The 25,199-nt window shown below is 40.4% G+C and overlaps 1 protein-coding gene across 1 annotated transcript in view; it reads right to left on the reverse strand.

Moving 5' to 3' along the window:
* sorcs2 (sortilin-related VPS10 domain containing receptor 2) overlaps positions 1–25,199 on the reverse strand; it is a 410,103-nt gene that overhangs the window by 33,177 nt on the left and 351,727 nt on the right. Inside the window, 8 exon segments of the mRNA XM_030722668.1 lie at positions 74–181; positions 7,345–7,436; positions 7,656–7,708; positions 7,711–7,731; positions 11,039–11,083; positions 11,086–11,140; positions 15,915–16,061; positions 20,275–20,454. Of these exon segments, the coding sequence (XP_030578528.1) occupies positions 74–181; positions 7,345–7,436; positions 7,656–7,708; positions 7,711–7,731; positions 11,039–11,083; positions 11,086–11,140; positions 15,915–16,061; positions 20,275–20,454 (701 nt within the window).

The raw sequence follows: 25,199 nt of genomic DNA on the forward strand, positions 1-25,199 counted from the left end.
CATTTGCGTTTTATCATTCTGACAGCAGCGTTGAAGTCGAACATTTTTGTGTTGAAATTGAATTTTCACTCACGTCATGACCAGGGTCTCATCTCCTGGCTCACTTAGGAGTCCATCAACAAACACAGAGGTGCTTGTAAAGTTGTGAATGTTCCACGTGTGCCCTTCATCGATACTGAACCTGTGGAGAAAGATGAAGTATTCAGAATCACCCAAACAGAGACTTATGAAACTGTCTTCAGAAAAAGCTGTCACTGTTTTTAAAACACCCTTATTCTGATGCCAGCAATATCTTGAACAAAACAACATAGGAAATTTACCATTGGGCTTATTCAGTTGCCTGTTTAGTGCTTAATGAATTTAGATGGTGGTACTGTCAGTCTAAAACCTGAGAAAGTACTAAAATGATGCAATGAGCATAACTAGTCAAATACCTAAAGGAGAAATACATTCATAACTAGTGCATCCCCTTCACAGTGTTTTCCAATTGTAAATTTTCCCTCATTTTGGTCCAGAATACTGTCAAGTTTGGGCTAAGTTTTGGAGCTCATCCCTTTTACTGGATTTGGATATGTTAACCCTGGTGTGGTGTTTTACATCAGTGTTTGTGGGACTGGTGGACCCACCACATTCTTAGTTTTTTAAATCAATACATCCATAGAAATATAAGGGATGCTTCATTTTATCCCAGTAAATACACAGACTGCATACATGGCTTATATTTGTCATTTACCTCTGTTAGAACATTTATGAATAAAAGTGTTATTTGTCTTTTGTGATGAAAAAAGTAAGATATGTGCAATTTATTTTAGAAAAGTAAATAATTTCCAGGTTTCTAGCAGGCGGCTGATCACCCGGCGTTGCACCATGCCGAGGTCGTCTTCACCGGTCAACTCTTCACTATCACTGCAATTAGCAAGCACACACCCCAAACTGTCGTTGATACCAGACGATAGATCGCCACACTATAGTATTATTTCGCCGCAATTTGCAATCTACCACGGGGACCAACAGCTTCGTTCACAATGTCCACGCTTGATTTTGCATGATTAAGGAAAGCAAAATGATCAGCGTGAAAGTGACGAAGAAGAAGTGGAAAACGGGAGCACAAATGACAATTCTGAGGTTCCTATTAAACATAAATTCCCAGGAGCTCAGTGTTGCCAACTTAGTGACTTTGTCACTAGGTTAAGAGACTTTTTCTTTTAAGGATTATGAGACTAGTAAAATATTTGATATTTCAAACATGGGGGTGTCTAGCTAACATCTTTGCATAACTAGCTACATTTTGATGTGAAATTTTTAGTCTTATTCTTAATGTAGTTCTATACAACTGATATTTTAGTAGGCTAAATGTGTGGTCATTAAACTCAAGAGCATGAAAAGTCATAGAAATTCATTGGTAAAAATGTGTATAAACACTGCATCATTTTTTAGTAAATTAAAACTATGTAGTATGAAAATACACACACTTGATTAAGTGATAAACCTGGACTGCTGAACTTTTCCATATACAGAAAAGTAACAAAATACCAAAAAAAAAAAAAAGATTAATTTTTAATTAGGTGCTTTTTATGCTTCTAGTCATAATGAGATCCTTCTTGTGAATGTGAAGTGTCTGGTATTCAAGTTTCCTTTAGTCCTAAATAAATGAGAAGTCTGAAGCAAATAAGATGAGCCATCTGCGCTGCTTTTTTCACTGTGTCGACAGCTCTTGCCGTCAACAGTGGGAGCAGTGCAGTGACTGCGTGATGGAAAGGGATCAATGTGGAATTGAGCAATGTGTGGCTCACACTGCAGGCTGTGTGTTTTAATGATGTTCTAACAAGGACTGCAATAAGATAAGTACTGGGTAAACATGCACAGAGAGAAGAAAACAGAATGGATATACAAAGCTATCAAAGCAAGGCCTTGCAAGGCTCGTTTATGCTTCAAACAAAGGGTTCTCTAATTTAAGTGTTTGAAGCCACTTTCCAAAGGCAGTATCAGTTGGGTGCGGGTCTACAGCTTTAATTGTTAGAAATGAATGAATTGAGGAGTGCTCAGGTCATTTGACCAAGAAAAGAAACAACGCATGTTTGTTACTTTTACCTCTGGCTACAGTTCACCGAGGAACAAAACATGAAGTTATATAAATCAGAGATAACTCAGAACGTTTGGTGCTATATCTCAGATTCTCCCTGTATGTGTCTCTACACCTTCTCAACTCTCCTTCAGTTTGTACAGCTTCCTCCTCAAGTTATCCCTCGTCCCCAGACCCGAAGACCTTCTTATTTTCATTCAGGTCAGTCAGTGATCGAGGGGTTGTTGTTAGGAAAACAGTGCCCATTCCTGGTTGGGATGATGTTATGCAGCCCCTTGATGGCTCCTGGCTTCAACCCACCACAAACATGGTGGCAACAGGAAGACCCCAACTACAGTGTGGGTTCCTTGGTCTTTAACCAGAACTTTTTGTTTCTTGATTAATCTTGGATTGAAGATGTAATTTATGTTCAAGTTCTACATTTAATCCTTACAGTATATTATTCCTAGTACTATCTGAGTTTGTTATCTTTGTCTTAGTTGTGGGGTCTTTAGATGTTTGCTCAGCCTGTTTAGTCTTGTTTCTATGTCCCCGTTTCTCTCTGTCTCTCTATGCCCTGTCCCCATGGTGTCAGGTTTTCCCCATTTAGTTGTGTCAATGTTTAGTCTTGTCTTCCCAATCAGTTATGCCTGTCTTTCTGTTTTCTGTGCCTTTAGTTGCCTAGCCGCTTTAGTTGATAGGTTCTCAATTCCCGTTTGTGTTTCCATTCTGTGTAGACTTGTCACTGTGTTTTGGCCTTAGCGTCTTCTGTGTTAAGTCAGTGTCTTGTCGTTGGTCTCAGCATTAGTTACTTCCTGCCTTATTGTGATAGTCTCTGGTGTCTCGTGTTTTGCATTTAGTTCTCCTTCCCCTTGTCTTTTTTCAGCTGTGCTCCCACCTGTTTCCCTCCCCTCGTTACCTCGTGTATTATTGTCTTCCTCTGGTCCCTTCTTGCATCCTCCCCTCATGCTGTGTGCACTGTGTTCTGAGTTCCTCCTATCTTCCTAGATTGTGTAATTTCTGGCTCCGGTCCAGCCTCGTTGCACTGAGCATATTTTTCCTGTGAGTTTCTAGCAATAAGCTGAGTTTTAAGTTCAGTGCTTGTCTCTGAGCTCCTGCACTGAGGTCCTAATCCTGCCTGTCACACAGCTGTTTTGGACATACAGGGACATACTGAGGTGTTAAAAGGACCAGGGTGTGGTCTTATCTACATAGTGGTGAATGGTAGTGGCTCTGCATGGATACCTGGTGTTTGGATACAAAGGTCTAAGGTTTTACTGTCTTTTGTTTTACAGTACAGTCCACATACTGCTGAAAGTTGGCTAAGTGGAGTCCAGACTGGACATGGTTAAAGTCACAATGATGTGATGAAAGCCTCAACACTGTAGGTCAGTGACAGCTAATGTATGATGTCACATGCAGTGCCTCATCACATGATGGTGGTATGTAAACACCAATCAATATAGTGGAGGAGAATTCCCGTGTGTAATTGGGAAGTTATGGGTGCATACTCACAGCTAAAATTTAATGTCCACAGAGCAGAGGCGTTCCTTCATAATAACACGCCTGGGATTACACCACCTTTCATTAAGTAACACTGGCAATGAATGCCTGATTGAATGCTTGTGAGTTACAGAGTGTAAAAAAGAAAAACTTTGAATTTGAGTGAGTGGATGAAAGGAGCTGGGGAATTATCTGAAATTATTCTGCGTACGTGTGTGTGTGTGGTGTGTGTGTGTGTGTGTGTGGTGTGTGTGTGTGTGTGTGCGGTGTGTATGTGTGTGTGTGTGTGTGTGTGTGTGTGTGTGTGTGTGTGTGTGTGGTGTGTACATGGAGTGTAGTCACTTATAAAAGTTGAGATGCGCTCTTCAAGTGGCTGTGAAACTGGCATTGCTTTGATGCACACAGTTCTAGATATCTACCCTTGTGTGGGAACACGTTAAGCACTTTGGAGAGTCAAAGGCCACTACAGGAGTCGGAACAAGTCCTATTTTCAGGGAAAGATAGTAAGAAGTGTATAAAATGAAGAACTTTTGAAGAAGCATTTTCGGTCAAGAGGTAGTTCTTAATAGAAAAGTACTAACTCTCCTTTAAATGACGGCTTACCCAGTCCTCCACCTATATTGTCTTAATGTACTTCTCCTCTTTCTTTATAAACTTACTTTTTAAAGGTTTTTCTTCTTTGTGCAGTAGGCCTTACAGTCTCACAGAACGCTCTTAATTATAAAATACAATTAAAAGAAACATTGCTGCCCTTACTTCTAATGCAAAGTAAAATAAGTATGTCTAGTTTTTACCTCTAATGGTTGCACTCGAATAAAATTATCGAGGATTCAAAAATTTTGTGTTCACATTCCCCAACCATATAGTCTAATGCCAAAGTCTAAAAGAAATTTTTAAAAATATATATATAAAAAACCAAAAACAAATCATTAGGGAAGATCTTAATGCTGCCCTCTCACACTCTCACTTACAGGTAAATAAAAGTTAATTAATAAAACTTAGTAGTAAGCTAACAAAATATACCTCCACTTTTGCTACAATTATTATCAGAAGGATGCCAGATGACATATTATAAGCAGAAAAAGGCACCATTCAAAGGTTGATCATAAACTGTTGCAGGTTTTAGTGTTTAGTGTTGTAGGGATTGTATTTCAGAGCGCGTAGATATGCAATTAATATCACAGCATGGCAAAGTACTGTAGATATAGAGAAAGACTAGATACTAATATGAAATACATTTATTACTTGAAGATCTATACAAATGATGTGGAACTGCTACAAATGTAATTTAAATGTGGTATTTGTAAATGGATCTCACTGAGCCATTTTAACATAATCGTGCTTCTGCATTTCATACCTGTCAGGCATCTGTGAGATGCTAGACTCCCTTGTATTATGTGATTGGCAGCGACATAGAATTTTACAATTTCTGTTATTTTATTCGCATAGGTTTTCTATAAATGCAGCTGGCAAGCCTGAAAAAGACAAGTGTCTTCAGCTGTCACTAGGTTTCTCACATCCATGCCTCATGAACACCCATTATGCATTACAGCACGTCAGCAGAATATTCGGATTGTTCTCATTCCCAGTGTGTCAAAACCTGGTATGCTGTCAAAGCTGCTCACATCTCCAAATTATGCACAATCACTCCTTTTGTATCTTCCCCTGATGAGCTGGGTTTAGGCTATAGGGAGAGTGGTTTGTCACTCCCAGCTCCACACATATAGAATCTTGTAAAGGGCCCCTTGTTGTCAGTTTTTTAACTTGTAGGGTTAATGCTATGAAGGAGCATAGTTTAACCCACACCGCAATCTTTTCACAAACCTGACCAAGTAGTTTTCAGAGCCTAAACCTAACCAAGTATAGGGGCTTAAACCTAACAACTTAGTAAAAGTATGAGTAAAATGTTTGTGAAAACCAAACCAAGATCTCCTGTATGGCAAATCACCGACTTGCTCCACTACCAACACTCCTATCTCCTAATGCCAACTTTGTAGCTCTTCATCTGCTATCTTCAGGTGTACAATATTTTTGGTACATATGTTATTCCTCCATTAAATGCATGAATCATTACACTAAATCAGAGAGTAAGCTTTGATTTGGATTTGTCTGGCAGCTTGACAGCTAAATGAAGGATAAACTCAGGCTTTGATATAGAATTAAAACTTTTAAAAGGCTAAAAAAAGTCTATCAATCTACATGTCCAAGGATTCGTAGCACTGACAAATGTTGTGCAAAAAGTCAGTGGTAAATGCAAATGGCAACTTTAACAAGACAGCTGCATTTTACATAGAAAGTTAACTGGAGCAGCATTCAACAGATAAATGTACTCAAGATGGACTAAATCAGCATGAAACTCCTGGAATGACACTGCTGCTCTATCATTAGCTTTGGCTTGAGAAAAAAATGGCTTTTTAGTCATCTCAGCTGAAATGTGTGGCTCTCACTCTTACAAACTGGACTCTGTTATAGCACAGCTGCAAAGAGAGAATTATTGGGGGTCATGAGATACAACTGAGGAAAAAATTCTGGCTCCAGACAGAACATACAGCAGGAGGGGAGTCTTGGAAGCCAGAAATATCAGATTACATTATGGTCATTTTATGTAATGAGTGGTTAAAAATATACATGCTCATTCTCATGCTTTTGAGAATGACCCCTTTTCCTTACAAAACATTTTCCTATGTCTTATAGCACTCTGTGGCACTTAGGGAGACCGGGAGACCACCACACTGGAGCTTGTTGGGGTTACTGATTTACCCAAGGCTAAGGAGGGGAAAATGTCAAGAACTCTACCTATCTGAAAAGTCATTTGATTTAAATCAGTGATTATTATTATTTATTTATTTATTTATTTTCTTTGCTTATCTCTGCTTCTCATTATTTCATCCTTATTTATTAAGGTCAATGAGACAACATCTTTCTGAGCTTGAAATTGTCTGGGTGGGCTAAAGGGAAAGAGACTCTTTAAAAAAATGAAGTGTCAGAAACAAACTAACTACAGTAGCTCTTCCTACTCTACATCGCAATTTATCAGTATGCAATTACACTAAGCTGCATTTATATGAGAGACACACTCAGTACCTTTCAGAGAAAAACATGTAACTTCTGAAACATTCTTAATCCCTTACTATCATACAGAATTTTAATTACATATTTTGCACTTGTACTCTTACCATTTAAGCCTCTCCAAAGCGACTGAACTTCCAAGCTTCTCAGAAATATAAAACTATCAAAAACTGAAATGCTATTTCAGTATCTGACAGTTTCTGGACATTGCCTGCCATCCATACAGCCACATGTTTGAGTCTACTGTTACGGCACACGTCACATTTGCTTTTATGATAAGTATTTATCATATCTATACTTCCCATCTATATTCAACTTGAAGAAGCCCCGTTGCATGTTATACATTCAAGAAAAAAAATGGTAGGCACACTTGGAGATGCAAACACAGTTCATTCACCCAAACACACCATTTGGCAATTGCATGTTATAATATGGTTTATAAACATCTCAGTCTGACAATTGCATGTTATTATGAACATCCACTGACTGACTCGCATCGGATCTATTGTTTCCATCCTTCCATACTTTTGTCTCCATACTTCTGACTGAATTCAGAATAAATAATTTAATTAACTTTAATTATAACTATCATGACAGAATTAGGTGACACTAAAATGCTTTAAGAAGAAGCCAACCATGAACGATCACACTCATTAACAACGTCTTACAGATGTAGAAAGCAGCAAAGATTGCCGTCTTTTGTCTCTTACTTGAGTATCTTGAGCGGAATAGAGGTATCTTTGATGGCAACAATGACCCCGCCATGGTCCAGATACAGGATATGATGCTCCTCCTCGAACACCTTTCAAAAGCAACATGATTACAAATAATAAAAGACATGATCTGCTATAAAACATATATCAATATTTAGCCATAGTCTGATAATCAGTTTGAAATGATGGGTATAAAAAATACTTTTTTTTAATCTTCTCAGATTCTCCACAGTGGAGAGGTAGAGCGGGAGAGGTCAGGAGGAGAAGAGTGAAGCAGTATAAAAAAAGATAAAAGAGAGGACATGTACTTGTCTCCATGTCTTTCCGCAGTCTGAAGTGATATACATCTCTTCCTTATACCGACTAGCTTGGAGCCGAGGTTACCTGAAGGCACAGTGAAAAATGGAGAATTTTATCAAGCATGAAGGCTCACATGAGGCAGGCAACAATAACAGATTCAAACAGAGTTAGGGAGGCTAGAAAGGGAATAACTGAAGAGACAAAGTCACAAAGGTTGAGGATTTCTCCTTCAGAACTTTTTATTGCTGTGCTTTCTTCCTTACAACTGGCTTGAAGGAGAGAAAAGATCTGAATTTTGAATCTGGCAAAATTAGCTAAAATATGAAAGAAGATTTATTTCTTTCACTGAGCAAAGTCTGCCAAGGACAGGTATATTTGACACAGAGGACAAAAAGACAAATGATAAAGTTAGCAGTAGTTGTAAAGCCAAGGGAAGAAAAGAGTCAAACATATATTTTCTTAAACTAACACTTTTACTGGTTTAAACAAAATTCTGACATTTGAATTTGAGCCTATTCCAGCTGTCATAGGGTGAGCGGCAGGGTACACCCTGTACAGGTCCTCCAGCCTGTCGCAGGGCTAACCATTCACACATTCAGCCTGTTGCCAGCAGCTCAGATGACCTTTGAGGCCATCCAAAAAGACAGTAGCGGACAGTTCCACCAGTTCCAGCCTGCTGACCACCCATCCACCTATACTGAGCAACTTAGGGATGCAGCGGTGCAGTGGCTGCAATTGGGGGAGGGGCCAGGGAGCAGTGACATCTGCTAGAGATGGTCGTCACTGACCAGTTTGAGTAGGGTTTACCACTGGGCATGGCACAATAGTTGATATAAAACCAGCCGGCTAGCCTGAAGATGGTGATCACCCAAGGCCCACTCATAGAGGTGGTCAGATTGTCCAGGTCACCTAGCTTCTGTTACCTTTCCCCAATCTAGGACGGACATACAGCATTCTGGTAAGGATGTAAGGGGGTATAGACCAGGCTATGGTGGATTTGGGCTGTACACAGTCCCTAATCTACCAGAATCTGGTCCACCTGGAGGCTTTGGTAGAGCTATGGTTGGTGAGTATCAAGTCTGTGCATGGGGATGTTCACAAGTATCCTGTAGTACCAGTCTAAATGAAATATAACAGCAAACTGCAAAACTCACAGGACTAAGGTTGCAGTTAGCTCCCGTCTTACACACTTCCTGCTTCTCAGTACATGTTGGCTGCAGTTAGTTAGTGGAGCACTGTGGGGGGGGGGGGGGGGGGGGGGGGGGGGGGGGGGGGGGGGGGGGGGGGGGGGGGGGGGTGTTCATGGCAGGTAGAGAAATGTTATTGTGTGCTGCACTCAGTAGTGATGCAAGGCCATCTGATGCTACAGAGAGGGACTGGGAACCTGCAGAGGCTCTGCTGGAGACTTCACTGGTTACCAGGTTACACTCCATGGAAGATTTTCCATTTGAGCAGTCTTGTGACAATACTCTATGCTGATCAAGATTGGTGGTCAGCTGGTGCGCCCTGACAGAGTACAAACACACCTGTCCTTTGTATTAATTAAAGACAGGTTGTATCGAGTGAGTTGTGACATTTGTACTGGTGAAGAGAACACTAAGTTGCTGGTGCTGAAGAGCTGCCAGGAAATGGTTTTTCCAGGCTCATTACAAATCCATGGCTGGTCATATGGGATACGACAAAACTCTGGAAAGAATAAAGGCCCGATTTTATTGGCTGAGCATTCGGGGGAATATGTGCCAGTGTCTTATTCTGAATGCCAGCTGGTTAACTCAGCGGCCATACCAAAACTGCCTTTGTGCCCTCTACCCTTCATTGAGGTCCCATTCAAGCATATTATCATGGGCTATTTCACTGGAGTGCATGTAGATATTGTTTTGTGTTAGTCCTGGTGGATTATGCAACTCAATATTCCAAAGCAGTGCTTTTTTGCAGTATTGCCAAAGGAATGTGTCACGGCCACTGTTTCAGGTCATCTCCTGCTTCAGGAAAGAAATTCTGATGGCCCAGGGCACAGCATTCAGGTCAAGCAAGGTGAAAGAGCTTTATGAATTACTGAGCATCAAGTCAATTTGGGTGAATGTATATCATTCACAGACAGACCGTCTGATGGATTGTGTGAATAAATTTCTGACTCCACGAATCGTAAATTTATCAGTGATGATGAACACAGTTGGGATCAATGGCTAGACACTCTGCTGTTTGCAGTCTGGGAGGTACCCCAAGCCCCCATAGGATTTTCTCCCTTTGAACTGCTATTTGACAGAAGACCCCGTAGGGTTCTGGAATTGATTAAAGAAAACTGGGAGAAAGTAAAAATGAGGGTCCGTAGGTTCTGGACCTGAAAGAAAAACCTTTGTGTTTGTTGTCATGTGAAAATTTGCTACAGGCCCAGAAATGTCAACAACAGTTATATAACAGAGAAACTAGAACCGGACAATTCTCACTAGGTGAAAAAATATTACTCCCTTCATCCAGCTCCAAATTACTTGCCAAGTGGCAACGGCCCACTTGAAGTTACATGGTGGTGTGCATGAGGTTGTGTGAACTGACAGAGGCAGAGCAATGCAGATTTACCTCCTCAAGCTCCTAGAATGGAGGGAGGCGAGCCTGTGTCTCTGGTTAGCCAGGTGAATGACAGCGATTGATTTTGGGGTCAGAGGTGCTAATTTCCATCAGTCCCTCTCTGTTCCTTGTGATAACTTTCTCTCACCAACCCAGAGGGCAGATGTTGCTGCGTAGCAACAGTGCTTTGCCAATGTGTTTTCTCTGTTGCCATGTTGCTCTAACCTCATACAGCATCAGGTGGCGACTCCCCCAGGGATGCCAGAACATAACAGAGAGTGGTTCTGAAAGGATTGAAGGCAATCCTGGAGATGAGGGTTATAGAAGAATTAAACTGTGCCTGGTATAGTCCCATTGTTCTTTGCTAAGGGTGACTCCAGCCAGGGAGAGTGGCACACCTGGTGTGAAGCTATTAATTATGCTCTCTCTTTATAGTAAGTGTAGGGCTGGAGGAGTGTGTGCGTCAGACCAGTGAAATGCGACAGAAAACAAAACTGTCTAAAAGGGCAGTGGAATCGTTTAAATAAAGCAGTGTGTGACAAAAAAAAAAATAAATAAAAATCACTGTCTTACAAATAAATTGCTTGGTTTTGTCTGTCTATGACTGACGGTGTTCCATTGTTTGTTTTTCTATCCAGGTATGCTGTTACTGCATTAGCAGTGTTTGGGGATCATGGCTATGCTGAAAATATTACAATAAATATATATATAATATTATTATGTTATACTGGGATCATCTTGACAGAGAACAGAACAAAAGACAGTCAACATCCAAAGAAGAGCTTTGAATGTCATTAAAAAGCATAATTAAAATGGGTTCACTTACCAGCACCCATGATGAGACCTGGAGCAGAGTCTTTGGTGTGGACAGTCCAGACACATAGGGGTTGTCCGCCCAGCGCAGGTGGAGGTGAAGATGACAGTCTGGCTGTAGCAGAGACATGTGTAGAGAGAGTTTAGTAAGAGCCCCATTGCGGAGATACAGATCCACCCTCCAAAGAATCTTTAAATGTATTTGAGGTGTTAGATTTACAAACATTGTATTTCAATAAAATAGTGGGTCTCCTGTAAACCTGCACTTGCTCAGCAGGTTTACAGTCTACTTCAAACGCAGCTCAGTTCAAGGGTTTTAGTGCTGTTAATCAAGTTTATGTGTGACGGACATTTAATGGAAGCAAATTAATTTTAAAATGAGGCAATCAGAGTGGAGATTCACCAGTGCAAACATTAGGCAGTCTCTGAACTATGTTTGCACTTGTTGCTTCAAACCCTGATGCTCAAGCTAAAGAGTGTAGCTTCTATTAAAATGTATCACTTTACAAAAAGATTGTCATAACTCTTTCAGTTTATCAGGAAATTAGTATTTACCAAAAGCTGGGAAGCAAGTTTGATTTGTAATATGTTTGATCCTGAAGATTCTGCTTGTTGCTGGATCACTGCACTTAATAGCAATCTACTACCAAGATGCTTCTCTGCTTTAATCACAGTAAATTTACTCTCCACAAGAATCACCTACAGTATAATACTGCATCAGCGTGGCTCATTCCAAAACAGATTTTTCAGTGTTTTCTCATTGGTTAGGTAACACATGACATATATTTTTAAGCAATAGAAGTTAAGTACCATCAGAGGTATACTGCTATTTCTCTAAGCAGAGAAGGTCATTTGTCACGTGCACATTTGAGTTATAATTTGTTTCTAAGGCTATTTCACCACAGTGGCAAGTTGACATTATTCAGCTATGAGTAAAGTAAATGTCAGACTGAATTTAAGAACATGCAATCATCTGTCTGACCATCTTCATCAGTTCTTATATGCTGCTAACACCTCTGTTCTCCCTTGACGTGACTTTTCTTTTTCATCCTTTCCTGTGGTATTATTCCCTTACTCTGACACTGATGCTGTCTCTCTTCCTCAATTATTCTCTGATGAATTTTGAATTCTGCCACTTTTCACAGAGGTAAAAAAGTTACAGATATATCTTACAAGGATTGGGTCAGGGGATGGCAGCTTATTATAAAATATTCCACCGCATAAACCTAAAATCTGTGTTACAGTTGACCTGTACGATGTGCAGAAGAACACAAACCATCATTTATCATCAGATCCCATGTTGTCCAAGTGCTGAAGTTAGTAACTGTTATCATATTTCTCCAGGCTGCATGCCAAAGTATCCTTGAGCAAGGTACTGAACCCAAGTTGCTCTCCGAACCAAATGTTGGGGTGTGAATGTGTGTGAATGTTAGACAGTAAAAGCACTTTGCTTAGTTTCATATGGAAGTGCTGGTGTGAATGGGAAAATGTAATGTTGTATAAGTGCTTTGAGTATTCAGAGTAGAAAAGCACTATATAAGAACTAGTCCATTTACCTTGTAGCAAAGGAATCTAAATATATAAGCTCATCTGGAAAAGTAATGGTGCCCATGGGCCAGATTTAATAACACTCTGCACACGATAGAGCAATAAGTTTTTTTGCATATAAAACCAGAGGATTAACACTTACATATCATGCATTCAACATGTCCCAGAGCACTGTATCCTTCCTCTAATAGGTTCGCATAAATCGCGTAGAAAGCCCCAGCAGCAACACATACTCTATGTGCTTTATCATGTGCATTATCATGTACAGCTATGGCATTTCTGCATCTAGCATAATATGTAGATTCAGAAAACGGTTTCCAATGTCTTTGTGGGTTAGCGCACTCTTTAGCTACTTTATGTAGTTACTACGGATTTCCTTCATACATATTATTATAATTAGGGTTCCTAAGATTCTATTGATGTATGGTGAGTTGAAATATTCCACAGGATGGTACTACAGCATGTATAACTGTAACATATGGTCTGGTGGACTTGTCCTATTATAGGTCTTAAAGGGCTACAAAGCTGCTGTCAGTTTAGTGACTGAAGGCATGGACACAGGTATTCTGGTACTTGGACTTTTTAGGAGTTTCACGGCACACAGAGAAGGGAAAATGTTATCAGAAAGAGTGCGCAGTTGTGACAGATGGATGGGTCCAAGCTGTAAGTACAGTGCTAAACTTTAGCTCTGTCCTGTAACTCTTCACTGAGTCCTCATGCTGAGTGTTTAGAGCCGAGTCCCTTTCTGTGCAATAATAATACGAATGTTTTATTGAAACCAAGCAAAACTTTATCGAGTCTCAGGTTTTTAGCTAATTTCTGTATGGAGCTCACTACATAACTAAAATATCTCTGGAAGTCTTTTCTCAGCGTGTCTGTGTAGGCTCTCAGTCATGCAGGTCATTGGAGCTTGTAAAAATCAACTGGATTTTTAAAGTTTCTTGAAGACATTTCACCTTTATCCAAGTTTTGTCCTTGGGATGAACCAAAAGTTTATTTTAGTTTCTCTCTATCAGAATCTCATATACCATATTACAATATCTGTCAAATGCAGCTGTTATTGTGATAGTGTTAGTGTGGCAGACTTTAATAAGTGCCTCACACAGCCTGCAGAAAAACATGACATTTTCCCACATGGCATATTCACAATATCTTCATTAACACACAGAGGACTTGGGATCTGATGTAAACAATATTTGGTGTTTTCATAGAAAACAAATGTAAAATCTGCACTTAGACTGTATTATTTTGTTACAACTCTCACACCCTCATCAGCTGCACTTGTTTCTAAGCTGCTAATCTGCGCTGCTCTCGGCAGGTAATTATTGAAATAACTGACTGCATCTTGTATATATATTAGTGCTCTGTAATTAGAGCATCCAAAGAACCTTCCACTCTCATAGGTGCATTTTTATAAATGAATCACCACATTAATTTGCCCTGCAGCTTTGAGTCACAAAGCTGACACTGTACCTCCTTGTTAACCCTTACAGTAGCATTTTGATGCCGAAAGAGGGTTTTGAGCTGGTGCGGACCATTACTAAATTTGGCCCCGAGAGATCATGATGATAGTTTTGATTGTTCACTTTGTATTTATAACGACCTTGCATGAAATAGCTTTAAAGTGACAACTCAATTTCAACCGTTTAAGCTAACTATGAATATTTTATATCCCTCTTGTGAAAAAAAAAAGTGATGGCGCATCCTGTGCTAGCACTACACCTCTGAGTACCATACAGGCCTGACACTGTAGACTGCACCTCACTCATCTGTAGGGTAAGGGTAAGGTTTGGGCTCAGGTTAAGCCTAAGAAAACATGGCCATTTAGAGGCAAAGTTTGGTTCAGGCTAATAGCTGAGAATTTTTGTTGTCACTACAGACAACAAAATTCAGCATTGTTGTTCATGGTTGTCAACTGACCTGCACATGTAAATATGGCAGTGTATGGCTATACTTGCTTTGTGCTAAGTTGCTCAATAAAAATCTGCTTATCTTTTAGCATCTGTGCATTACTTTGTGGTACACACAAACTGCAACATACCACATTAAAAATTATAAACCTCTTATGTGTATAGAGGTAATTCTTTTAACCAGTCTCTGTCAGGTAATGGATAGCGCTGACAGTGTGTGCCTGATACACTGACACATTGGATAGCACATCTACTATCTGGCTTTGTCTATCTTAGTGACTTGTGATGTCAGTGAGGCGATGCGTGTGATGTCAGCTTTTGAAATAAAGTCATCTCTCTGACTGATAGATGTAATAACTGGAATCCAGGCAAGGTAATTGTGTTGAGGTATAATAGAGGCTAAAGAAAGAGAGGTCAGTATCAGAGGGAACAACCACATGTGTGCATGCCTCAGAGATAGTAACGAGTCTTGAGCTGATCTCTGTGTCCTACCATCAAATGTGTCAGCTGACTGAAGTGATGGTTCAAATAAAGGAACAATCTCGCACCCCCTCTATCTTCCTGTGAGGTATGATGCATTTATATCAGACTGTAGGTGACTCATTGCTCTTTGCTGTGTAGCCTGCCCCCACAACAGTAACTTTAACAAGATGGATGGCAGCACTAGGCAGGCATCTCAAACTCATTTTTCAAAGTACAACACTCATCCTTCCTTCTCTTACTTTGTGTTTACACTCTGAACAACCTACAGTAGTCCACAGGTCTCAGTAGTCTGACTGATTGTTGCTTGTGCAAGATTCCATCTGCATTTCAGTGAATAGATACAAAGTCTGAACCAGTTGTCTAGTACCTTATACAGTCCACATAACCATACTTGGTAGAAACATACTTGGTAAAAATCAAGACCATAGACTATGTACACAGTGAACCCCACAATGAGTCAGCATTTTCACTGCCTGTTTCTTTGTCTTGATGTCTATTGTTTTTTTTTGAATGGGTTTTTGATTAGGAGCCTGAAATAATGTTTGTGGTTAACACAGGCCTTAAATTTTTCACTCTCTTCTATAACATAAAATATTTATGTAATTACGCCACTTATGAAAGCTGAAACTTATAGACCATAAACCCATTGAAAATGATCTCATGGGTACATCAAAACACTAGCTTAGCGGGTAACAATGTTAAAGCCATATAACTGCGGTGTAGTCTTGTACTGATTTAATGGCTAACAGGAAATGATGCCTCTGGTTTTAAGAAGAAGGAAATAAGTATAAAGTGACCTTTTTGCTTGCCTCATAATCTTTCTCAACACTTTCTTAATTAATCTGTATCACTACTTCAAATCTCCTTAATAAATAATTTGTTGAAAATCAAAATAATATGGAGGTGTACATGAAACTACAGTGACTGCCGAAAAAGGAGGGTGCTTACTGCTTTGCAGCTGACTGGCTTGCCATTCATGTCAGTGGTAGGTGGGATCAAGGGTTCCCAGTCACGTCCTTTGTTATAAGTTATTAGAGTTGTCACTTTTCCATCGATCTTCTGGTTGGCCAGGAAGACTCCTTTGATTCCACGTACCTGACAGAACGAGATTAAGTTTTCAGAGTTTAGGACCATTTGCATCATTTTGCAAGTTATTTCAGTTACCCTTTCAAACAAACCCTTAACTATGATGTCATAACTATGAGTCATTTTGGATAAAGTGATGCATATACAGTTCCAGTCAAATGTTTGGATACACTGACTGGTACTGTATGTAACTACTACTACTTTCAGTTGCTCCCTTGGGCCCACCACAGCAGATCTCTCATGCTGTCCCTAGATTCCTCCACTGTCACACCAGCTTCTGCATATCCTCCTCCTCTGCGGTCTTCCTCTTTTCCTCCTGCCTGAAAACTCCATATTCAGCATCCTTTGTTCAGTATATCCACTATATCTCTGTTGCACATGTCCAATCATCTCACCTTGCCTCTGATTTTATCTCCAAACTGCACATCCTGAGCTATCTCTCTGATGTACTCATGTCTAATCTGGTCCCTCCTGGTCACTCTCAATGACAATCATAGCATCTTCAACACTATCACCTCCAGCTCTTTTTGTTAATGCTACAATCTCCAAATCATAGCTTAGCGGGTCTCACTAACATCTTGTAAATCTTCTGATAGGTTCAGATCATTTTAAAAACTCAGAGGACAAACACACAACTCTTTGAACTTGCGCAAGGAGGAGAGATCCGTTCCTTGAACTCAGCTCTCAGCTGAGCGGAAGTTATCTGTCCTAGCGAACTGCTTCCTGCGCAGCGCTTTTATTCGGATTTTCACAATAAGATCAGTGGGTTACATCAAACACAGTTTACAGCATGTAATAAACAACATTCTTGGCTTTTTCCTTACCATATATGGTCGTAAGCATACTGTGACATGTGCGCATGTACATGGCGTATACGAGACACGTATCCTATATGTGTTCTCTGCAGGCTGAGAGCAGCCTGCAGATAACTACAACTTCCTTTGTAAGAAATACCACCACGTGTTCCCATTTCAAACATAAAAACAACAGTATCATATGCACATAAAACAACTTATAGAAAATATACAAACAGAAGATATGATAATTTATAATAAACAGAATGGAATTTATACCATAACTCCAACATCTTCCCTTTCATTCATGCTGCTACCCTCAGTCACAAATCATGAATATATGGCATATGTGACATATGCACTAATATAACATTAAAGTTGTAAAGTCAGTCAGCTGATTGACAGAAGCTTAACATTAGTTAACAATTAAGCTAGAGGCCACATAAAAACCAGTTAAGGCAGTAGTACCCCAACCCATGTGTGTAGTCCACATATGACACAACACATGTGGTATGGCTTATCACACCCCTACGTGTCCTGACTGAACACATCTATCACACCTTAAGGCAGATGACCGGTGATGACATACGTGGGTCCTGTCTACACATATAAATCACATCATACATCATACATCATTATACACATCATAGTCATCCCTCAGTTCTTACACTCTTCACCTTGCAAAGAACACTTCTGACAAGTAAGGCTAATGTCCTGGTAAATAACTGTGCTGACCAGATGGATTATGTTGATGGGTAGCTGCACATGAGTCAGAACTATGCAAGGGCACTGGCCAGCTTCAGCCTGAGCTTGCTATTCACAGGACAACAATAATGTGCTGGACATCAGCCTGGATACCCAGCTCTCTATACACTGTTCTTTAGCTAATCTGAAGGCCACATGAAGTTTGGAGGCCTGTAGCGATCGACTCTGCAGAAAGTTGGTGACCTCTGCACACTATGGACCTCAGCATCACCTCACCTCACCATGTTGGAATTCACTGAGCTCCTGAGGTCAACCCTTTCTTTCACAAATATTTTAGAAGCAGTCTGCGTGCCTAGGTGCTTGATGAAGTGACTGGAACACCTGAATTCAGTGATTTTAAGATTAGATTAGATTAAATTCAATTTGTCATTGTATATGCCACAAGTACAGTGGAACAAAATTTGGATGGGTGACTGAATTTGGCAACATAGTGAACTTGTGCATCTCACTGTGCAGTGCTCTCCCTGGGCAGAGGGAAGGCTTCAGCAGTAGTGGCCCAGCGGCATCTGTGGCTGACCCTCTCTGATGTCCTGGATGTCCCCAGTGTCTGCTGACAGGTATTTGGGGAATTTCTTAAAGCCATTCAGGCTAATTGAGCTGAGGAAGAAGCAGGCAGAGGCTGTGTGCGATATCGCCAGGTGTGGTTCAATGCCCAAGCTCCCAGACAGCTCTCACAAGCCTGCAGTTACTCACTACTGGTGTATGTGTGCTGCATGTGAGAGCACAGCCTACAGGTCAAGTTCATGCAGTTGGCTTGGAGTAAAAGGTCCATCTTTGGGCCCCCAGTGGGACCCCAACACCCAGGAGGGAGACACCTCAGTCCCTCCTAGCTGTGAGATTGAGTGGAGAGGGGCTCCAGCAGTAGAAAGTTCAGTTTAGGTAGTCAATGCCAGAAGGTGCTGCACTTTACTAACAGTTTCCAAGCATAAACCCCCTGCACACAAAATGGCATTTTTGCAACCTCAGATTGTAACTCCCACTTCAGGTGTGTTAGATGTTCAGGTGACCACATTGGGTGTTCTACTGTATGTCATCGTTGTGCCCCAGTACAGGATTGTCCCTGGCTCCTCGCACCTTCACAAAATGTTTGTCGAGGCAGCATTAGTTCCCCTCTGAGACAGGGGCATCCACGCAGTTATCACTCATTCTGTCACACATTCAGGCACTGGGTTTCTCAGTGATCTTTCAAAAAGCTCATAAACCCCAAGCAAACAGGCCTCTTTTTTGGAGCACAGAGCTGCCACTTTTCATTGTTAACTCGTACAGTTTCAGTTGGGACGTAGACTGTCCTCAAACGATCTTACAGTTGTTGGGTATGATGACATTTATGATTGCCACAGTGCCACTTGGACTGTTAAGGATGACAGCATTTCTGCACTGGACTCTCTTTCTTACCACCCATGTGTGTCGTGTCAACAACAGACAAGGTTGCCCAGGCACATCGGGGCATGAGAACCCATCTTATATGTGTTTTTAACTCATTGCATTCAGGCAACACAAGTCACAGATATTAACACTTTGTTTTTAATGCTTTTAATGCTTCCTTTAATGTGAAGGAGGAGATGATCCACTGGCTATTATTTTCCCCATCCAATACTCCCTCTCTCTTAATTCCTCATTTACTTGTTTCATAGCTTCTATATCATTTATCTGGAGAAATTGGCAAAAAACTCAGGTGATACACAAATGAACAACTGCATGAATGACTAAAACAGAGAGTGAAATGACAACAAGGATAAGTGGGATACTACACTTGGACAAAGTCCAGAGTAGAATAGCAACTCCACTGCATGGAAAGAAGCTGATGTGTTTTACCTCAGTGCTCTCCTTCAGGGAATAGACATTATAGACATTAACACTTACATGTTCAACTTTTTGTTAGTAAAACAAAATCATGCTGTTTCTTTTTTTAATATTACAAAGTGTTGCTTTTAATCTACAAATCATCTAAATCAATCTAAAACAGCTTTAACTGGAATGTAACCTTACTTTGAACTACAGAGCCTGAGCAGTGGTTGAAACCTGATAATCCAAAGTGCAGAAACTATTGGATCAATTTGTATTATGTGAAATCCCACTGGACTGTTAAGGTTTATTTCACAGAAATCAATACTGCATGGTTTTTGTGGCTATGATGCTGCTAGCCACAGACCTCTGCAGATGAAACATTAAAGAGTGAAACAATAATGAACAAGGCATTTAACCGAAGCCAAGCAGCATGTCAGACATGTCTGCTTCTGCAGATTTCCTCAGTTCTCTGTAGCACTGATGTTCACACAAGAAAAACAAATTGTTTTAAATCATCAAATATATAAACCTGCCTGTATTCTCTTTGTACTTCTGGCTTCAAACCTCTTCTTGTCTGTATTTTATGCTCCTTTTGTCTCAGTCTGCCCTTATTCATCCACATATATTGTTCACCCTTCGATCTCCATCCAAACCATGTGGTGAAAGTGCAGTCCAGAGTGAGGGATGCCACATAGGAAGGAGGAGATGATCCAGTGCCTAGTCTTTTCCCATTCAACACTCCCTCTCTCCTCTTCCTCCCAATATTGAGACTGACTACTACATTGGTTTTTTGGACTTTTAAGGAGCAATTTGACAGGTAAGTAATTTTTACACTATTTCAAGTCTTTGTGGCTTAAATCCCAACCCCATCTCACCTCCAGAATGTCAATGAGGACATTCTCCTCTGGCTGCTTGGTGCTGCGAACATTTTCCAGAACAATGGAGTAGTAGATGCCTTCGGGATCTGACTGGTACAGGTTGTATGTGTCCAACTGATACCACTCCTGAAGTGCAAGGAAGACCTGGTTCTCATCTGTACTCACTATCTGAACATCCTAGAGAAAGAGACAGAAGGCAGTCTTTGAATTAGTGGTGTTGTGGAGTGAAACAACGACTAGACTAGACTAGAGGGAAAGAGAATTAAGTGGATGAAATAACAGAGAAAGCTCATAAAGTTCAGACAGCTCACTAAAGAGAAAAATAAGGTAAACCTGACAGATACTGAATGCAAGACAAATGAGCAACAAAGAAAATGAAAGTGAGTAATGACAGAAGAAAAGAAGACAGAAAAAAGAAACTGAATAAAGAAAAGGAGAGTGAATATAGATAAATCAGTAAAAGCTGCAAGTGGGATTCAGACAAGTCTGACAGTGATTTGCAGCAAGTTAGAGAACATAATCTGATAAATACAGACCTACAGAGTCACAAAAACACAAACTGGGAGAGAGAACAAATAAGGGTTGTGCCCATGAGAGAAAAAAAAAAGGTTTTTGGCAGCTTAGAATACTGTTAGGTGTATTTGTTAAAACTCTTGAGACTGATGCAAATGGTTTCATCACTTATGCAAGACTGTAATGACAGAGCAAAGAGCAACTCAGCACTTTCTCTCTATTAGTGATTACATTAACATAAGATTTGGAGACAAAGCCAAGAAGGTGTGTCGATAATCACTGACACTCTTCCATCTTGTTTATGAAAAACACTCAAGCTCAATTACCTTTAGATTTATGGTGGTGATTCCAAGTAATAGCAATAATGAAAGCCATATGCTGATCTTCATATTCATAAATGTACTCTTTCTGAGTCACTTAGCAGCTTTCTGCAAATTGCCACAGGGCTGATTATGGCCTCACTCCAAAGCTGTCACATATGGATGCTTCTCGGGACCCCTCGGTGTTATATTTGAAAGCACTGGGTACCTTTTTTGCATATTTTTTCACTGTGCAGAGTTACCATTGTGAACTAATTTATTATAACCCAAACCACTGAGCCTTCCTAAAAACTAGCCAAGATAGTTTAGTATGCTTAAACCATACAAAACTGTGAACAAAAAAGAAATCAACTAAGTGCAAATGCAAATCTTCCAAACTGGACACATATTGTGGTCTTGTAGTTGACTTTTGAGTTTAGTTTTTTTCTTTTTTGCCATTTATGCCATTGTCACCATGTCTACCTTAGTGAGACATTGCCACTATTTGGCCTTAGGTGGTGTAGTAAACACTGATGCCAAGGACACCCTGTGTGTATCTTTAGGAGGCTTTGACAATGAAGCAGCATTTGACCCTCTGGGAATAGAAACAATTTTTGTATCTAAAGAACCACACTTGAGCATGTGCCCAAATTTTGAGAGAAGCATGAAGCATATCATATCACTTCTAATACACACTTAACCCATGTTTATACAAATGCAATTTTTAAATGATGACTTCATTTATAAAGGGAACAAACCTAAACAAACCTACCTGGCCCTTTGTGAAAAAAAAAGCAAGTACCCCTTAACCATACCCGGCCTGATTACTGCAGGAACTGTTGAATCCAGAAATCACTTAAATAGAAGTGAAGTCAGTTAAAAGATCTCAAAAAACAATAAAACATTACATAATTTAAAGAAACTGCTGAGAAGCACTCACTGACATCTATCAGTCTGGAAAGGGTTAGAAAGGCTTTGAGACTCCAACAAGCCACAATGAGTGTCATGATGTGAGCTGAGTAGAGTCCTTTCAGTTCTGCTGAGCTATTCCGCAGACAGGCTCCTCTCGGATGGGTGGAGTTTTGGTTTCCTGCTCTTTGGTTGCATGCACCTGTTATTCATTCTCCTCATCCAGCTTCAGTGTTCAAGGACCAGTTGTGCCATCCATTCTTCACCAGATAGTCTGCTTTCCACAGTGGTAATCAGAGGACCTTTACTATCTTTGCAACAATTTATCCTGTACTCACCAGTTTTCTCCCTTGTTCCAGGAAATCCTCTTTGTCAGCAAGAGAGTCTCCACAGCTCCACCTCGAGTGTTATTGCTGAATTACTCTGCTTGCCTTGCCTGTTCGGATCACTTGCCACCTGGACCTCTACTGTATATGTTCACCACTCACCTACCTCCCTACCTGCCTCCTCGCCCTCTAGCACTCATTAAGCTCCGGACTCCCGCAGTGCCTGACTCCCCCGTCTCCCAGTAATAACCTCCCAGAAACCAAGTAAGCCAGAGACATTCAGATAACTCAGTTCACATAGCATAGGAACTATAGTTGAATGGACTTTAATATTCTTTTCTCTCTCTTCTCAGTGGCTTCCCAGTACCTAGACCTCATCCACTCACTCCCAGACACTGCTCGGAAAATTTTGCCTTACTTGTGTTAAATAAAGACTGTAAACTTGAAGTTGTTTTACTGGTTTTGCATTTAGCTATTGGTTTACGAGCTGTGACAGTGAGAGCCATTATCCACAAATGAGGAAAACCTGGAACATTGGTGAACCTTCCCAGGAGTGGCTGAATTACCAAAATTACTCCAAGAGCACACCAACGACACATCCAAGAGGTCACAAAAGAACCTAGAACAACATCTAAAGAAAAACACACCTCACTTGCTGTAGTTAAGGTCAGTATTCATGACTCAACAATAAGAAAGAGTCTGGGCAAAAATGTCATCCATGGGAACGTTCCAAGGCAAAAGCCACTGCTGACAAAAAGGAAACAAAGTATTGGCTCATCTTGATGATTCAAGACTTTTGATAGTCTAGGGTTGCTTCGCTGCTTCAAGACCTGGACAACTTGCTGTAATTGATAGGCCCATACATTCTGTTCTCTACCACAGAATCCTTCGGGACAATGTCCAGCCATCAGTTTGTGCCCTGAAGCTTAAACACACTTTGGGTTATGCAGCAGGACAATCATCCAAAACACACCAGCAAGTCCACCTCTGAATGGCTCAAAAAAGAGAAAATGAACATTTTGGAATTTCCTAATTAAATTGCTATCACAAACGCTTGATTGCAGTTCTTGCTGTCAAGGGTGGCAAAACCAATTATTAGTTTTAGGGTGCAATTAGTTTTTTACACAGGGCCAGGTATGTTTGGATAACCTTTTTTTCCCTTAATAAGTTAAATCAGCATTTAAAAATGGCATTTTGTTTTTACTTTGGTTATCTTTGTCTAATATTAAAATTTGTTGGATAATATCCCCCACCACCCTGAACAGGATAGTCGGAAGAGAATGGATGGAATCTGAAACATTTAAATGTGACAAATATAGAAAAAATATGGCACAAATATTTTTATATTGACACTGTAGCATATACTGAGGTAAAATATCACTTTTATCTCATTCTGTAACAAAAGTACAAATGAAGGAATTAGTGTGCCCCTCAAGTAGTAAGGTAAAAAAGGAAGGTATGATAGTCAGCTGGTGAATGGCAGGTTTAATTGTTGTTTGAATTACTGTAAAAGGTTATGATTAACTCCATCTACCACTCCCTTTTCCTTACACTGTACACTGATCTATAATTAGTATGTCAAGATTACATTATTATTGAGGTGGTAATTCCCATTATTTACTCAAATAAGCTACACATTCTCACTACTCAGTCAGAACCCCTTGACCTTGATGCAGCTGGTAGGAAGAACCAACAGAGATCTCAAAGTTAGTGGTGTGTAATGGCATAAACTGCCACCCATTGTGAAAGTTCCAAATCCTTGGGCAACATGCTGAACACCAAATATGTGCGGGACTCGAATCGATAATGTGCACAGAACAGTGACGTCCTGTCAGAGCAAGCAGGGCAAGCAGTACTTGGTTCATGAAATCTAAAAATAGACACAAATTAAAATGTAACAAAGCGAAAGTGATGTCAGTATTCTGTCATAAATTGTCTCACCTATTTGCACTCATCCTAATATTGCCGCCCGGGGTCTTTCTACTGTATGTGGAGTTTGCATGTTCTCCCCGTGTCTGTGTGGGTTTTCTTCAGGTACTCCGGTTTCCTCCCACAGTCCAAACACTTAGTGGGGTTATGTTGATATGTGATTCTAAATTGCCCAATGAGTGTGGATGGTTGTTTGTCTCTCTGTGCTAGCTCTGCAGCAGTTAGCCCTGGTGGCCTGTACAGGGCGTACCCTTCTTCTTGCCCTATGTCAACCAGGCTAGGCTCCAGCACCCCCAAAGACCCTGAAAATGATGAGCGGATGGATGGATAATGTTTTACTGAAGTTTAAACAGAATTTAAAATATTAGTGTCTGTGTACAACTGGCTATTGGGCACAGGCCCTTTCTACAAAGTACAACATCAATATTCATGGCATGGTGACATGGCACTTTTAGAGTGCCATGCTGCCAAAATCACTTGTCAGTGTTGCCTTGTGTATACAGTTCTTTGTTATTATCTGTCCACTACTCGAGTTGCACCTGTCCCCAGTTAGTTCCCTGTATATTTATAGTCCTGTTGTTGCCTCAGTGTTGTTGTCTTCTTTGTTTCTGTTTCATTCATCTACTGGCCTTTGAGTTCTTCTGGACTGTCTTAAGCTCAATTAAAAGTTTGCTTTTTGTGGTCTGTCTTATTCCTGCCACTTTCTGCATTTCGGTACTCCTTTTGATAACTCAAAACAAAGGATCCTCTATGCACGTTAAAAAAAAATTAGACTAAAGGGGTAGTTACCCAGTGTCATAAAATGTGACGCCAAGGTAATGATCATGCATTAACAAGTGAGACTGCCCCTCAGATTACACAAGACTGTGGCAATGGCAATCAATAAATTACACTTTTACCCTTGAAACAACCGCTAAGTAACCCAATCAGCAAAAATCAATCAAAT

This window comes from Archocentrus centrarchus (genome assembly GCF_007364275.1).
Source record: "Archocentrus centrarchus isolate MPI-CPG fArcCen1 chromosome 18 unlocalized genomic scaffold, fArcCen1 scaffold_23_ctg1, whole genome shotgun sequence".
Taxonomy (NCBI): Eukaryota; Metazoa; Chordata; class Actinopteri; order Cichliformes; family Cichlidae; genus Archocentrus; species Archocentrus centrarchus.